At 39.3% G+C, this 17222-nt stretch overlaps 1 protein-coding gene across 1 annotated transcript; it reads left to right on the forward strand.

Moving 5' to 3' along the window:
• The first annotated feature begins 6298 nt into the window (after positions 1-6298).
• On the forward strand, positions 6299-7804 carry LOC132644200 (uncharacterized). The gene is made up of 4 exons (XM_060360776.1): positions 6299-6584; positions 6690-6823; positions 6887-7132; positions 7298-7804. Exons 1-4 carry the CDS (start codon positions 6299-6301, stop codon positions 7802-7804), a joined length of 1173 nt encoding a protein of 390 aa, XP_060216759.1.
• The last annotated feature ends 9418 nt before the right edge of the window (positions 7805-17222 follow it).

A 17222-nucleotide genomic window follows, 5' to 3' on the forward strand; every position in this document is an offset into this window, starting at 1 on the left:
TTTATTCCCGATATTCTTCACACCTAATAGGTATTTAGCTACCAGACGATCAAAATAGAAACGAAAGAGCCTCTCATTTCTTTCAACAACAGAGGAGAAGTTAATGGCCCATCATGCCAGATTTAATTAGGAGGACAATATTGTCTTTCCATATAAAGATTTGGTTCAATTAAATGCGCACAGTTCGTTTATGTAAAAGTGACATATACTTGGTCAATGTAAATCATATTTTTTTAAAATAGAAGCACTTCTTTCGTATAAAAATTTTCCCCATTAGAAATCAATGTTTATTTTTGCTTAAATGAAGAACTTTCATAAATTGACTAAAATTAAAGGGTCATTACAAAGTGGAGGAAGATTTTAATGATACAACCAGTAAATAGTCATTGTTTAAAACTGAGAAAGTAAAAGCATGAAGAACGTTCCAAAATATTGCTTCTCGCGCGAGTGCTGTGTTTCTAATTCTTCCAAATGTAGCTAGTTCATGTGCCACTCTGTTCCCTTCCCTCATTGTGTGTTTCATTTGGGGCCTCTCTAGTGCTTACAGTAGGAATTCTATAGTCATTTAAAATATTCTTGTAAGGTGACTGTGATGACAGTAAAGTAGAGAGGAGTTCAATCAATACCTGTGAATCTAACTCCACGATGAGTGATGTTAGATATATGGTAAAAGCAAATTCTAACCCATTTAATAGGTCATATATTTTTGATTGAAGCGCATACGTGGCACAGTTTCTCGTTGCAAAACCTTCTATCTAATTTCCTGTTGAATTTTAGATTACTCCTCCTGCTCCTCCTTCTTTAGTTGCTCGGTCAAACGAGCCATCAGTATTGTCTGAAATGGGTTATCCTTGTGGGGTTTTTAAATTTGGATATTTGGGTGACAAGGGTCATATTTAGCTCAAGATCAATTTGTAATTAGTTAAAGGCAGTGAAACATATTTTGCTTATGCTATCTTTAGTGTCATACCAGAATTTCTGAAAGAAAATGGGGTGTAAACCATCAGGCCCAGGAGACTTTAGAGGTTTGAAAGATTTGATAGCTCTATCAATTTCACTTTGGATCAATTATTTGGTGAGGTTAGTGTGATCCTCCGAGGTGAGGATGTGATTTGGGTTGTTTTGACTGTTAGTGGGGGTTTGACAAAGGATAACCCTGTGGAATAAGTGTCGTAAAAATTTTCATAGATTATACTTACAATGTTCTTAACATTATGGTCCCAGTTTCTAGCATTGTCAATAAGTACAAGTGTCCTATATCAGAGTAAACTCTGCCGAGAAATGGTTGGTTAGAAGCTCTCTTCTCTCTCCTCAAAGTTCATGCAAACCCTAATACTACAAACCCTACTCTAGCCGTACTATGGCCATTCCGGCCACTGGTCAGCCGTCGTTGGCGGCTGACCAGCCACTTCCTTTGACCTCTTCTATCGTATTTCCAACCTTACCTCAATCCAATATATTACCTTCATCTTCATCTCAATCATATCCTAATTCTTCAAACCCTAACGTAGACCCTTCTTCTTTAAAAAGCTTTGCCAATACACTAACGGGAAGTGAGGAAATCTGTACAACAATGAAGCAGCAATGTGAACCTATACCTAGGAAGAATCTAACGTATATTGATGGTATTCCAATGGTGAAGTGGACCGAGGCTGAAATCAAAAGAATGGATATATTGGAAGACCTTCAACATGCAGTAATAGGCAAATTTTCTCATGGATGGCCGGAGTTGGAAGAACTATGCAGCATTATACCATCACAATGTGGTATAAAAGGTGATTGTAAGGTTGGTTTATTTAGGCCAAGACATGTTTTGATCAGATGTTCATTGATGGAAGATTTTATCAATATTATGTCTAGAGGAGCATATTATTTGAAGGCTAAAGATGGTGTTACTTATCAGATGAGGCCCCTTATCTATGATTCCAAGTTCAAAATTGATGAAGAAACATCTCAGGCAATGGCGTGGATTTCTTTTCCAAACTTATTACCTACTTTCTTTGTCAAAGAATCTTTGTTTACGATGGCTTCTGCTGTTGGAAAGCCTTTACAGTTGGACTTGGCAACTATAAACAAGACTCGACCTAGTTGTGCTCGAGTCAAGGTACAAGTTGATCTCCTTGCTGAATTACCTCAATTTCTGATGTTGGAAATAGAGAATGAGGATACTAAGGACATCAGGAAGATGAAAGTCAAAATTCAATATGATTTCTTACCAAAGTATTGCACTGAATGTAAGATTCAAGGCCATTCTGGAGATGAGTGTAGAATCCTTCATCCTGAATTGAAGAAAACAGTAGTTGTTGAGGTTACAGGCTCAGATAAAGGGGTGAAGGACACAGGAAATCAAGAAGTACAAGCTGTTAAGGATAAAGGCAAGCAGGAGGCACGTAGATGGTACCATGGCAGAAACTATCATCTGGTGAAGTATGTCCCAATAACTAACAATTATGATAAGGGGAATGAAAGCAAAGTTGAGCATGTTGCTGCAAAGAACAATGATGATTCAGAAGTACAAGTGATGGTGCAAAATAAATTTGATGTACTAAACACTGTGGAGGAAGGAGAGATACCAAGTACATGTACATCCAAAGATGAAGGGGAGATTTCCAATGCAAATGGCAACAAGGATGGTCAAAGTAATCAAGTGGAGACAAGGCTGAATACTGCAGATGTTACTCAAGTTTCCACACAAGGTCAGCTATGTGATCCTGAAGTTATGCCTGGCAGTATACAGGAAAAAGAAATTCATAGCTCATGGGCTGATGAGGTGGAGGAAAAGGAATTGATTCCAGGAGAAGGGCCATATGAAGATGGAATACAAAGTAATACTGATGGAGACTCTACTAAAAAGGACAGTGTGGAAGAATCATGTCATGGTGGCACCAATGCAGCAGAAAAGGAATTGAATATAGGAGAAAGCCAACAAGAAGATGGAGAACATGGTAAAACTGATGGAGAATCTAGTAAAAAGGACAGTGTGGAAGTAGGCATCAATACACCAGAAAAAGGAACAAGTTTGAGGCAAGAAGAGAGTCCAGACAAAGAGGAGGTGCAAAAACAAAATGATCATCCAGATCATGATGAACATGTGGTTGTTGTTGATACAGGAGCAGATGAAATAAAAGAGGCTACAGAGGGTTCTCCCTCAGTGATAATTCATAATATTGAGCAAAGACAAGAAAAAGTGCAGGAAAATGTGCAGTCAATAGAGGCAACAGTAGTGGATGTCACAAGTGGCAAGATGAAGGAGCAGATGTATGTGGAGCAAGATGCAGATCCACCAGATCATGCTTCCTCAGAAAAGGCACTGGTAATTTCATATATTGACCATCATCAGGTTACATTTTGTAGAAAGTCTTCCCCAGTCAAAGATCTTCAAGACCTGATCTCTCATAATATAGATAGTTTGGAAGTAGAGGAGGATATCAGAGATCTCCATAGAGAAGACAAGGAGGAGAATATTAAGCAAAATAAGGACACCATTCTTAAGCATGTTGATATATCTCCTAATAGCAAGTCTAACAATAAGGGTAAGAAGAAAGGCAAGAAGAAAGGCAAGAAGAATGCTACTAACAAGCAAATTCCACTCAGGGTGGTACCAAAGAGGAATACTACTAAATCTAATGTTAAATGATGTTGAAGTCATTCATTTGGAATATTAGGTCAGTGAAGACACAAAAAGCCTTTCATAGGGTACAAATGTTAAACAGACATCACAAATTCTTCTTGATTGCTCTCATGGAACCTTTTCAACAGGTCAGGACAATAAACCATTATAGAAAGAAGGTTGGGCATGTTTTTAACCAATGCCAACTGTAATGGCAAAATCTGGTACTTTGTGGCTGATAATATAAATGTAGAAGTTCTGAAGGATTCTCCTCAACAGATTACTTTGAAGTTGTTTTTACAAGATCTGAATCAGCATCTTATTACTACTTTAGTATATGCTAAATGTAGTGCTTCTGAGAGGATAGAGTTGTGGGAGGATATATATCATCTTTCCAATACCTTATCTTGTTCCTGGTTAATAGGAGGAGACTTCAACGTGGTTCTGAATGATGAAGAAAAGATAGGGGGTAATCCTATTCAACCTCAGGATATAGAAGGCTTTGCTTTTTGCATAAACTCTTGTGATCTTGAAGAGGTAAATTTTAAGGGTAGTCCCTTCACTTGGTGGAATGGTAGAGCAGATGAAGCATGTATTTTTGAGAGACTGGATAGGATGTTGGTGAATTCACTGCTTCTGGACAACTTTGGAAATATAGAAGTGGAACATCTTGCAAGAACTGGATCAGACCATGCTCCACTTATGTGTACCTATGGGGATAAGCATTAGAATCTGGTCAGACCTTTTAAATTTCTATCATTCTGGATAGAACATACATCTTTCATGGAGACAGTCAGGCTGAATTGGTCCACTTGGGAGCATGATGATCCTTTCATAAACTTTAAAAGTAAGATGAAAAAGCTGAAAGGGGTGTTATCCAAATGGAACAGGGAAGTGTTTGGTGATATATTCAAGCAGCTGATCATCAGGGAGGAAATAGTGAGTTTAAAGGAACAATTGTTTGAACAAAATCCAAGCCAAATAAATAGAGTGGTTTTGCAGAAAGCTCAGGCTGAGACTAAGAGATATTTGCATTATGAAGAAGAGTACAGGAGACAAAAAGCAGGCCTGGATTGGTTTGTAGATGGAGACAAAAATACTAGATTTTTCCATAATCTAGTAAAGGGAAGAAGGAAGGAATTGCAGGTCAAAAGAATTCAAAACTCAGATGGTTCATGGATTGAGGATGAGGATCAAATGGCAGATGAGGCTGTGAACTTTTACTCTCAACAATTCTCACAAGAAGATTTAATTAGAGATGAAAATTTGCTGTCATTCATTCCTGTTTTGGTTGACCAAAACAAAAATGATCTTCTTTGTCAAATGCCTAGTGTTGATGAAGTCAAAAAAGTTGTTTTCAACCTTAGTGGATCAAGTGCTAGTGGTCCTGATGGCTTTTCTGGAGTTTTCTACCAGACATGTTGGGACATTATTAGCTTGGATGTATACAAGATGGTGGTGGCTTTCTTTCAGGGTCATACTCTTCCAAAGTCAGTCACACACACAAATCTTGTGTTGCTACCAAAGAAGGAGTTGGTTCAAAGTTACTCAGACTTGAGGCCTATAAGTTTAAGTAACTTTATCAACAAAGTGATGTCAAGAGTGGTTCATGATAGATTGGAGATTGTATTACCTCAGTTGATTTCTATTAATCAAGCAGGTTTTGTTCAAGGGAGGAGCATTATTGAGAATGTGCTATTGGCACAGGAAATAGTGACAGACATCAGAAAAAGGGGCAAACCAGCTAATGTAGTGATCAAATTAGATATGGAAAAATCCTATGATAGAGTATCTTGGTCATATTTGATAAAGGTACTCAGCAGAATGGGATTTGCTAGTCAATTCATTGACATAATCTGGAGGTTGATTGCAAATAACTGGTATTCCATCCTTTTTAATGGTCAGGCCAAAGGATTTTTTCATTCAACCAGGGGTGTCAAACAAGGTGATCCACTTTCACCTGCATTGTTCATTTTATCAGTAGAGGTGTTATCAAGAGCTCTAAATGCAGAATTTGAAAATTCTGAGTATGTGGGCTATGGCATGCCTAAATGGAGTAAAAATATCAACCATCTGGCATATGCAGATGATACTATAATATTTACATCTGCAGAAGGGGGTTCATTGAAGAGAATTATGAAGATACTGCAGGAGTATGAGGCAATTTCAGGTCAGCTGATCAATAAAGGCAAGAGTGCCTTTTATATGCATCACAAGATTTCTGGTGCACTGTCTCAGCAGGTGGAGCAGATTACAGGCTTTAAAAGAGATCAATTTCCATTAACATACTTGGGATGTCCTATATATCATTCAAGGAGGAAAAAGGTATATTACAATGACCTTATCAAGAAGGTGAAAAACAAGCTGCAAAATTGGAAAGGAAAATTTCTCTCTTTTGGTGGAAAAGCAGTTCTTATCAATAGTGTGCTTCAGAGTATTCCAATATACATGCTGTCAGCTGTTGTTCCCACAAAATATACCATTAATGAGCTTCATAAAATCTTTGCAAGGTTTTACTGGAGTACCAAGGAAGAAGGTAAAAGCAGGCACTAGTCCTTTTGGGACAAGGTATGTTTACCAAAAGATGAAGGAGGATTATGATTCAGGTCTCTAGATGATGTGTCTAAAGCTCTTTTTGCCAAACTATGGTGGAAATTTAGAACATCAAATACATTATGGTCAGCCTTTATGTGGAATAAATATTTCAAGAAGAAGAAGCCTACTGAAGTGCAATGGAAAGATGGATCACACGTGTGGAAAAGAATGATAGAGGCAAGGGATCAGGTGGATCAACAGATATGGTGGGAACCTAAAAATGGAGCATGTGATGTATGGGAAGATAATTGGACAAAACTTGGTTCACTCAAACAGGTCTTACCACCAGATTTTCAGATTGACACCAGCATTGAAGAAGTATCACACTTTATGCATGCAGAAGGATGGGATGCACAGAAATTGCATGCCAAACTGCCAAGTAATGTGTGTGATCATATTTTACAAAAGTTGAATATAGTGGAGCATTTAGAGGAGAAAGATAAATCCTGGTGGATGGCTAGTACTACATGATATTTCACTATAGTGAGTGCTTGGAATTTGCTCAGGAGGAAGGCTCAAACAGCAGCTTACTTTTCAAAGTTGTGGCACAAAGGAGTTCTATTCAAAATATCATTCATCCTTTGGAGACTGTGGAAGTTCAAAATTCCAGTGGATGATGTACTAAGGAGAATGAATATTAGCATTGTATCTAGATGTAGATGCTGTCTGAACTCTCATTAGGAGGAGATAGTTCAACATCTATTCCTCACAGGTGATTTTGCAGCAGAAATTTGGCACTATTATAATGCTGTTGTGGGGATAGTTGTGCCAAGGATTCAGATTCATCGAACAATAGTGCATTGGTGGTATATGCAAGGTCCTACAAAACTCAAATCAGTTATGCAAGCAGCACCAGCATTCATATGTTGGCAATTATGGAAGAGAAGAAATACTATCATGCATGGGGGTAAGATGAATAAACTAAAGGTGATAAATGGGATCAATTATAATCTACAACAACTGGTGAAGACATTATATCCTTGGCTGAAAAATATTCCACATGATTGGCCTCACATGGTGAAATATTTGGAGGATTACAGGCCTAGAATAGGATATAAGATGGTGCAATGGAAATTTCCTGAGGCTGGATAGTTCAAGTGCAATACAGATGGGGCTTCTAGGGGTAATCCAGGGTTGAGCTCAGCTGCTTTCTGCATTAGAGATGAGGTTGGAAACCTGATATATGCTGGGGCAAGAAGAATAGCTGATACAACTAACATCACAGCAGAATCTGTAGCTATTTTGGATGGGATTGAGTACTGTATTAAAAATAATTTGGTGCCTGTAATGATTGAATCAGATTCTCTGTCCATGATAAACATTATTCAAGGAATATGGGAGATTCCATGGAAGATTAGTATGGAAGTTAATAAGATCAACTTCTGGAGGAACAAGGGCCAAGTGCAGTTTGCTCATATCCATAGGGAAGGCAATGCACTTGCTGATTTTTTAGCTAACCTGGTTTTTGATTTTGCAGGTACAGTTCACTTTCATTCATTTGCTGAGTTTCCAACAGGTGCAAAGAAGATTCTCAATGCTGATAACATGATGATGCCTAACTTCAAAAGCAAGATCTACAGAAATAGAGAACCAGATTGATCATATTCTACTGATCATGCCAACAAGTGATGACACAAGATTTAGTTACACAAAGAAATAAAGGATCATGATAACAGCTATGAGCTTCATAGGAGTGTTGTAGTCCTGGTTAGATGACTAAGGTTATACTTGTTAGTGTGTGGTATTAACAGGAATGTTCATCCTACTAACAGGTTCTTTAGTTAGCTAATCCAGCTACAACCATTCAACATGACTGAATGTGTATGCTTGATCAGAGACAGTGGACAGCATAAGGACAACAACTATGGGGAGCTTCATACTACACTTCTTCTTGAAATATTTTCAGTGAGATTAGATACCATAGCACCTGGTGAGAGCTTGAGGTGGCTGATAATGGCATCAATCCAAAGAAGGAGTGTTCTTGTTTGCAGTTTTTCATTGTTACACTTGGCTGCTCATACAAGGCCTTGACTTTTCTTTCATTTCCTAGGATAGAGTAGCATAGACTTTTAAATTTTCCTTCATTTCTTTTCATTTCTTTTCATTTTATCTCTTTTTTCTGTAAATACTTCTATTTATTTTAATAAAATCCAACAGCATCAGGATGATTGACTTTGCTTAAAAAAAGTGTCCTATTTATTCTTTCTCTTTGCGTTGTAGAGAGATGGAAGAATTTAGTATTAGCATCATCTTCATTGATCCAATGGATTCTAGATATCAATTTCCTGGATTCGTCCTCTTTTTAGGACAGTATTAAAATAATTAGTTAAAGTTTCTTCTAGTTGGTAGTGATAATTAGTTTTCCAGTTAAGGTCCATTTGTTGGAGCCCAGTAATTCGGGTAGAGAGGATATTATTATTTTTAAAATATGCTGCCAAAAATATCCATATTTCACTTAATAACGTGTTCAGTAAATGCTTTAAGGGCATTATGGTTGTTTGCCCAGTGATGACTGACTCTGTACTTAATATCTAGGTGACTTAGCCACATGGTCTTAAATCTAAATCTATTAGTAGGCTTACCAATATGTTTGTTTGTAATTAAAAGGATAGGGTAGTGGTCTGAATGGGTACGAGGTAGGTGAGTACGAGTCGTGTCGGGATATAATTGCAGCCAGTCAAAATTTGTAAAAAGTGATCTAGACGTTCTAAAATTATGTGGGACGTATTTTTTCTTTTGTTGGTCCGATATTTGATACCTAAAAACCTATGTTTATCATATCAATGCTGTCCAAACGGCGGAGGAAATCATCAGTTCTTTTCCAATTAACAGGGTTTCCCCCAAATTTTTCTAAAGCCCCAGTTTCCTCATTGAAATCCCCACAGAGCAGCCATGGTTGCTTATGGTACTTGGCTAAGATTTTTAGGTTTTCATAGAGAATTTCACGCTTAGAAAATAAAGTACTAGCATAGACAAAGAAGATCATCCATTTAGGTATTGCAGAACTAACCTGTGCATTGACATGGATCTCTTGGTCAGTGATAGCAATGGATCAATTTTTAGCTCATCGCTCTTCCACACCAAAGTAGCTCCACTTGAAAATCCATCAGCATTAATCTAAAAAACATCAGTAAAGTTCACTAGATCCTAATTTTTGATGACATGCATTCTTGTTTCAGTTAAACAGATAATGGAGGAGTTATTCCATTGAGTAATTGCTCTAAAATTTCTTTTAAAATCGGGGTTGCTAAAACCCTTGTAATTCCGCAGGAGAACCTTTATTTTAGCATCCACTGATATGGTTGAGCTCCTTTCCTGCCTAAGGGACATTTCCAAGTGAGTAAGTATATCTGCCTTTGCCCCTTCCCCATTGGTATATCTGCCTCTGCCAAAGTTGGAATCATTAAGATTGCATATGGATGGATCAAAGTATAAGGATAAACTCTCACATTGATGGCTACTCTCAGAGTTTCCGATCGTATTGTTATAAATAGCGCCTTTTCCACTTTTCATCTAGATTCAAGGACAATGTCCTTGAATGTCACATTCTGCAATACATGCCTGAGGATGTTTTGAACCCGTTGTTTTGGTTGATGGGGAGAATATTCTCCTAATGTTGGTTCAAAGGCGACAATGGTTCCTCTAATAGTATCTCTGGGACTACCTGCTCTTCCTTCTCAAAATCTAAATTTTTTAGTAAGGGTGGTAGGGGTTCCATTTCTTCCTCTTCCTGCTTCTGTTCCAAATCTAAATTTTTTGGTAAGGGTGGTAGGGGTTCCATTTCTTCCTTTTCCCGCTTCTGTTTCGGTGACGAGGGATCGAAGTTCGGATATTAGGTTGAGTTTTTGTGGTCTATCTCTTCCCCTTGACTACCTTCCTCCATATTGGGCATTTGGTTGAAGAGATTGAGTTGGTGTATCAGTTCTAGAGCTCCAATTTCCTTAACTTGAAGAGTTTGAATGGTTGTTTGGACTTACATCTACGAGTATGTTCCCATAGATATCATGTGGGTAAGCAATCTGGTGTTTTCCAGCAACATCATTGTATGTTACAGAAGGAGTTCGATGCTGAAAAATGATGGTGGTATCTGGCTCGAATAAGCTTGGATGTTTGGGAGATAGGAAGCTTTCTAGTAGTCCGCATATGTATGAGGGTACTGTATTGGTGGATAGTAATATGATTGCTGACTCATCATCACCCGTATCAGCAGGAAGGTGGCTTGTATGCAGTAGGTGGTGGCTGGTGATTTGATTTGTATGTCGGTGGTGCTCGGGAGATGTTCTGTGTCATACTTCCTCTGATAGTAGCGGGAGTGGTGGCGTGGAAATCTCTGGTGGTGATGCTGTAGGGAGTGACGAGGCATTGTTATCGGAAGATGGATGGTTTCTTAGTTTAGTAGTGGATCCCGAGGGTGGTGATAATAATGTGTTGGGAGGGGGAGAGGGAGGTATTAATAAGAGGTTGGGTGTTTTATGTTGTCCAAGTGGTAGTTCAATCGATTGCACGTTATCGGAAGTGGTCTCGTTGATTGGAGGTTGATAGGACTTTTCAATGATGATTTTGATTGAACTGGTATTTTGAGGTAGAGTACTACGTAGATTTCATGGTTCATTAATGGAGATATGATGTTTATTCCTGGCAGGGATCAGTTGACGGGGGCTTTCTTTTTCATTTAATTTGTCTATGATCTTTTCAATCTCTCCTATTATATTTTCTTCTCCTTCTTTCTCAATTTCTTATGGGGTCAGGTCTGAACTTGTATTAAATGCCGCCTGGGCTGATTTGGCATTTCTCGTGTTTTGCTTTTTTTGGTATTTGTTGGTTTTGGATTGTGGTGATGATTGATTTCAATTGTGTGGTGTAGAGAAGAGAAAAACCTTTATGGAATAGTGTGTACTTTCTGGAGCTGAGTTGATGGTTTCTTTTTTCCTTTTTTTTTTGTGTTTGGTTTTTTAGAAGGAGGTTGGGAGTGTTTTTGACATTTCATACCTGAGATATCGATGGAAAGTTTTTGTTTTTCCATCTCGAACTTGTTTACCAAGTTAGCTACATGGGTAGCCACCTCATTTTCTTTTGTTGACGTGAATAGGCCTTTGTCCATTGACTTTTGAACCTGCTAGAGATTAGTTAGTAGTAGAAATAATGTTAATTATTTATGTATTCTTTTCTTTTCTTCCTTTTTCTCTTTTCTTTCTTCTTTGTATTTTCCTTGTTCTTTTTTTTTTCTTTTCGCTCCTTCTGATCATTGTTTTTGTCTTGTTCCTGGTTGTTCCCCTCTTTGTGGGCCTCATCTTTTTCTTTTTCTCTTTTTTTTTTTTAAATCTTTTTTCCTTTCTCGGGAGTGGTGTCGTTGATTGGAGGTTGATAAGATTTTTCAGTGATGATTTTGATTGCACTGGCATTTTGAGGTAGAGTACTTGGTAGATTTCTTCTTCTTCTTCTTCTTCTTCTTCTTCATGTGGGGTTTAGGTCTCAACTTGTATTAAATGCCAACTGGCTTGATTTGGCATTTACGATGTTTTGCTTTTTTATTTTTTTATTTGTTGGTTTTGGATTGTGGTGACGATGGATTTTGATTGTATGGTGTAGAGAAAAGAAAAAGCTTTATGGCATGGTGTGTACTTTTTGGAGCTGAGTTGATGGCTTCTTGTTGCCTTTTTTTGTGTTTTGTTCTTTTAGAATGTTGTTGGGCGTCGGTTTGGCATTTCATACCTAAGATGTCAGTGGAAAGTTTTTGTTCTCATTTTCCTTTACTGACATGGATGAGCTTTGTCCATTGACTTTTGAACCTATAAGAGAATAGTTAGTGGTAGAAATAATGTTTATTGTATCTGTATTTTTTCTTTTGTAACGACCCGTTTGGTCCCTATGCATGCGCGTTTTTGACTAGTTTATCTTCTTAATCCTTCCCCTAGCTCTGTTAGAGTGCTTTTGACCCACGGAGATGGGTGACACTTTTTCCGAGGAAATTGGAACTTTAAAGTAAAAAATATTTGACCAATAGTTGAATTTTGGGTAAACAGACCTTTTTCAGAATTCTATCTATCTATCTATCTATCTATCTATCTATCTATCTATCTATCTATCTATCTATCTATCTATCTTATGTCCTTTCTGCTTCGAGACAATATTCAGACTCATGTATTTCATATTCAGACTTGTATTATGTAGTGGCTCTTGTATTATGACTTGACTAGATCCTTGGGGCGTCGCTTGTATTTCTGTACTTAGTATTTATCTATGATATTGAGACCGCTTGTGTGTTATTTAATCTTTCACATGTTAATACTAATAAAAGGGTAGAGTAAGTGGAGGGTTCGCCCACCAAGAAGGGGTTAGCGTGGGTGCCCGCTCGACCTACTAGTTGGCTCGTGACAAGTTGGAATTAGAGCCCTAGATTTCCGGTCTTACTAGTACAAGAGCACTTCTAGTAGAGTCTTGCGGATCGGTACGATGAGCTCCGTACTTATCTGCGAGAGGCTACAGGACATTTAGCAAATTTTCCATTCTTTTATTCCTTTTGTGCTACTTTATTCAAATTGGTATCTGACTTCACTTCTATTCTCTCACAGATGGTGAAGACCTGTGCTACTATTGCGAGGGATGGGGTACCTGATCCCGCTGCTAGGGCTGGAGCATAAGGACGAGGCTGAGCGAGAGGCCGTGGTGCAACACCAGCCAAGGGAAGGGCTCTTGTGGTTGGCCAGAGACGAGCCATATTCTTATCTCCAAAGCTTCAGCATGAGTACGAGCTCATGGATGAGGAAGAGCTGGGACCAGCCCAGGCTTAGCCCGATGTGATTGCTACTCCTATACTTCAGTAAGGTCTGTATACTGCACTTTCTTGATGGTTTGCACCAGGTGGGTGGCCTTCCAGCCACTCTAGGAGGGTCTCAGACTCTCGAGTAGGGCCAGACTCAAGAGATGCAGCCTGCTTCTACTATGTGATCCTAGGCCTGTTACCAGTCCAGCTATGACCTTTGGGGATCAGCAGTTGTTCACCAGATATATTAAGATGGAGCTGCCTAAGTTCTTTGGTACTTTAGCTTGTTCGCCAGATATATTAAGATGGAGCCGCCGAAGTTCTTTTGTACTTTAGTTGAGGATGCCTATGAATTCATCGTTGACAGTCATGAGAGGTGGTGCAATATGAGTATTGTTGATTCACTTGGATTTGATTATGTATCCTATCAATTGCGTGGGGACGCAAAGATGTGGTGGAGATCTTTTATCGAGTGCTGGCTAGCTGGGTCACCTTCGTTGTCTTGGGCCAAGTTTTATTAGGCGTTCTTGGAGAAGTACATCCCTTATACTCTGAGGGATATGAAGAGGGATGAGTTTAACAATCTGAGCAGAGGGGTATGTTCGTTGCTGAGCACGAGGCCAGATTCCTTTCCTTGGCCCGCTATGTTGTTCAGTTAATTCCTACCGAGACAGAGAGGGTTAGGATATTTTGTCAAGGGATTGATACTTCCGTTGCATTTATCTTGTCTTCATCTTGTTGCCATGGGGTCTTCGTTCTAGTCAGCGGTGGATCATGCCACGAGTGTTGATTCTGCTAGGCTCCGAGCTCACGATGAGGGTAGTGAAAAGAGGGCCAGTCAGATTGGCAGTTTAAGTGGTTCTACTTCGAGAGGTTGGTCCAGTCGGGCAGGACTCACCAGCATTACCTGGCCGCCCCATCCAGTCAGTGCTCCAGGCCTCAGCTAGTGGTCCTACAAGGCAGAGTGAACCTAGACTTTGGTGGTTATACCGGTTCTCCAGCTTCCGTGTCACAACCTGGAGAGGTTAGATACTATGAGTGTGGAGATTTGGGGCACTTTTCCAGAGAGTGTCCCAGGCCTAGATATGGGCCCCATATTTCAGACTCCCAGGACTCCAGCGCCTTCAGTTAGCAGAGGTGCATACTTTAGCAGAAGTGGTGCTCAGACAGGCCGCGGTGGTTCTCAGTCTGCTACAGGTGGATGTCATCTCGGCAGGGGCGGCTCTCAGGTTTTTAAAGGAGGAGCTCAGTCAATCCAGAGTGGCCATGGTGATGCGTAGTACGGTAGCAGACGGGTCCATTGTTATACCTTCCCTGGGAGACAAGATGCGGAGGCTTCTGATGCTGCTGTCACGACCCAAACCGATAGGCCATGACTACTGCCCGAGCTGGACACTCGTACACGAACCTGCTAAATATAATCATACTGAAACTAAGGACAATATGGAAATTTGTAAAAACATGTTGTAGACTCATAACGTCATATATCAGAATAAACCCGTCTCCTGAGGAGTCACAGCTAACCAAAACATAACAAAATATGCAAGCCGACAAGGCTACCACTATATACGGGAATATCCAAAACGAAATACGTCGATATAGCTGACCAAAACATATATACAACCCACACATGTCTACAAACCTCTAAGAGTATAACTGTGAAATATGACGGGGCAGGGCCCCGCCACACCCCTGAATATTCATAAGGCCATATCAAAAGGATCTGTACCAAAATGACTCAAGCTCCAGAACAATGGAGCTTTCCAAGCAGCTGAGCAGAAGTCCTGGGCTGGAGGATCACAAAACTGAGTGTTTGTACCTGCGGGCATGAACGCAGCCTCTGAAGAAAGGGGGTCAGTACGAAAAATGTACTGAACATGTAAAGCATGAAGTACAGTAATGAAGATCATGACTGAGTGAAAAGATGACAGGAGGTAAGTATGATAATCAAGGAATACCATTGCATTTGTATCTTATGTTGTGAGTCATGCATATATATACTTTGTACATCGTACCGATAAGATCTCTGAGATTGACCAGCCAGCTGGGTTAGTTAGTTCCATATCCCTTGTTCCTGTAATGAGGGCTACCCGGCCCATTAAGGAACTCGATGAGTGAAGTCATATACATACATATATACCGTACCCGGCCCTTTATTAAGGGACTCGGTGAGTGAAGTCATATACATACATATATACCGTACGCGACCCTTTAATAAGGCACCCGGTGAAATATATATATATATATATATATATATATATATATACCGTAACCGGCCCTTTAGTAAGGGACTCAGTGAAATCTATATATATATATACCGTACCCAGCCCTTTAGTAAGGGACTCAGTGAAATATATATATATATATATATACCGTACCCGGCCCTTTAGTAAGGGACTCGGTGAAATGATGCAATGAAAATGTATACGAATGCCACGCCTTTCATTAGTAACTCATAATCCGGTATGAAGACTCTTTTGTGAATGCACAATCATGTTATCTCGGGATATCTTTTGAAAGAGTTATTATCAAGGTGAGAACACTTAGTATTAGGGGCAATCATGTACAAAATGAATCATCATTTGGGATTCGAGAGAATAGATAGGATGACCTAACACTTGGGGGACCAAAGACAACTATCATGTCAAGTACTACTGAGAACTAGATTTCATTGGAGTCATATGTGTTCGTCGTTTGTTCATTTTAAGTAATTCATGCCAAAGAAGGAAGGAGGGATAGCTTTACATACCTTGAAGCTTATCTATTCGCCCAACTTCTACTTCTCGAACTCATAAATCTACAATCAAGGGAATTCATAATATTGTTAGGCTCGTTATCAAGTGCTTATCTTGAGCCTTAAAATTAACTCTTTCTAGAATCTGCCGAAATTTCGGCAGCATCTCCCCTGTTTAGATGCCTAGCCCAAAATCACAATACCAACAACTAACAACAACAACAACCACAATACTATCAGCAATAACGTTACCATCAATGTCCAAATACTCCATAAGACATCCCTTATGATGTTTATCCGATTTTTCAACCAACTACTTCATTATACGACCATTTAATTGCTCAATTTTCGTAAATAAACCAAAAGCAATATCAATATGGAGAGATTTATACCTTATTCTTACTAAAACAACAATATCTTCAGTGTTCGCCTAGAATCCAAACCAAAATCCACCGCAAAACGATACTATAATCACAACTGCGCGCTATCCGAACCTAAACTAATACTCCGTCACTTTAAAATCACTCAATTTTTGATATCCCCACACCCTCATATGTTTTCTGAGTTTTTTGGGAAATATATGATGACAAAGAAGGGGTTTTACCCTTAATATAGGGGGTCAAAGTCGGTGGAACCGACTTAATAATTGACCTTCGCAAACGCAAGGTCCTCTCGCGAACGCGATGGTTTGGAATTTCCATGGCCATCGCGAACGCGAAGGGCAATTCTGCCCAGTTCGCCCAATTTTTCATCTTCCGCCCATTTGACCTCCAATCCTTCCAATACTTCTCATACATGATCATAAACCCTTATAACCATAAAATAGGTGCATATCACTCTAGTGTTCACCATTAAGCAGTTGACACCTACGGAACTCAACATCCAAACTACGAGGTGTAACATCCCCTCCCCTCCCCCTTCCCTTAGAAACATTCGTCCTCGAATGTTAAAACTCTCAGAATTTCTGTGAAAATTTTACCAGAGTTTTCGCTGTAATTATACCACTGCCATCCTGCATTGCAACCCAAAATAATACCACACAAGGCCACATATTAAAATATACAATAATATGGCCTCACACGACTAATCACGATAGCTATACATAAATCCAATACTTAGGGATGTTGATGTCTTAAATTGGGCCTCCTGGGACAACGGAAACAAGTAACGATACTTAGTCTTCATCTCCTCTTCTGCCTCCCAAGTCATCTCCTTGACATTATTATTTCTCCAGAGTACTTTAACAGAAGCCACATCCTTATCTCGTAGCCGACGGACTTGTCTATCTAATATAGCGACAGGGATCTCCTCATACGATAATTTCTCAATCACATGAATAGCCTCTACTGGTACAACTTTTGAGGGATCTCTTAGGCATTTGTGGAGCATGGACACATGAAACACTGGATGTATAGACTCCAGATCAGAAGGTAGCTCTAGCTCATATGCTACCTTACCCACTAGACGAATAATTCTATATGGCCTAATGTATCGAGGGTGTCACGACCCAGCCCCGTGGG

This window comes from Lycium barbarum, chromosome 6 (assembly GCF_019175385.1).
Source record: "Lycium barbarum isolate Lr01 chromosome 6, ASM1917538v2, whole genome shotgun sequence".
In the NCBI taxonomy this organism is placed as follows: Eukaryota; Viridiplantae; Streptophyta; class Magnoliopsida; order Solanales; family Solanaceae; genus Lycium; species Lycium barbarum.

Excerpts from the sequence above, each read along its gene's own strand:
- LOC132644200 (XM_060360776.1), top strand. The coding sequence starts at position 6,299 with ATGTGGAATAAATATTTCAAGAAGAAGAAGCCTACTGAAGTGCAATGG. Across the intron at positions 6,585-6,689 it reads ATTGCATGCCAAACTGCCAA|TGAGTGCTTGGAATTTGCTC; the intron begins GTAATGTGTGTG and ends ATTTCACTATAG. Across the intron at positions 6,824-6,886 it reads TCAAAATTCCAGTGGATGAT|GAGGAGATAGTTCAACATCT; the intron begins GTACTAAGGAGA and ends AACTCTCATTAG.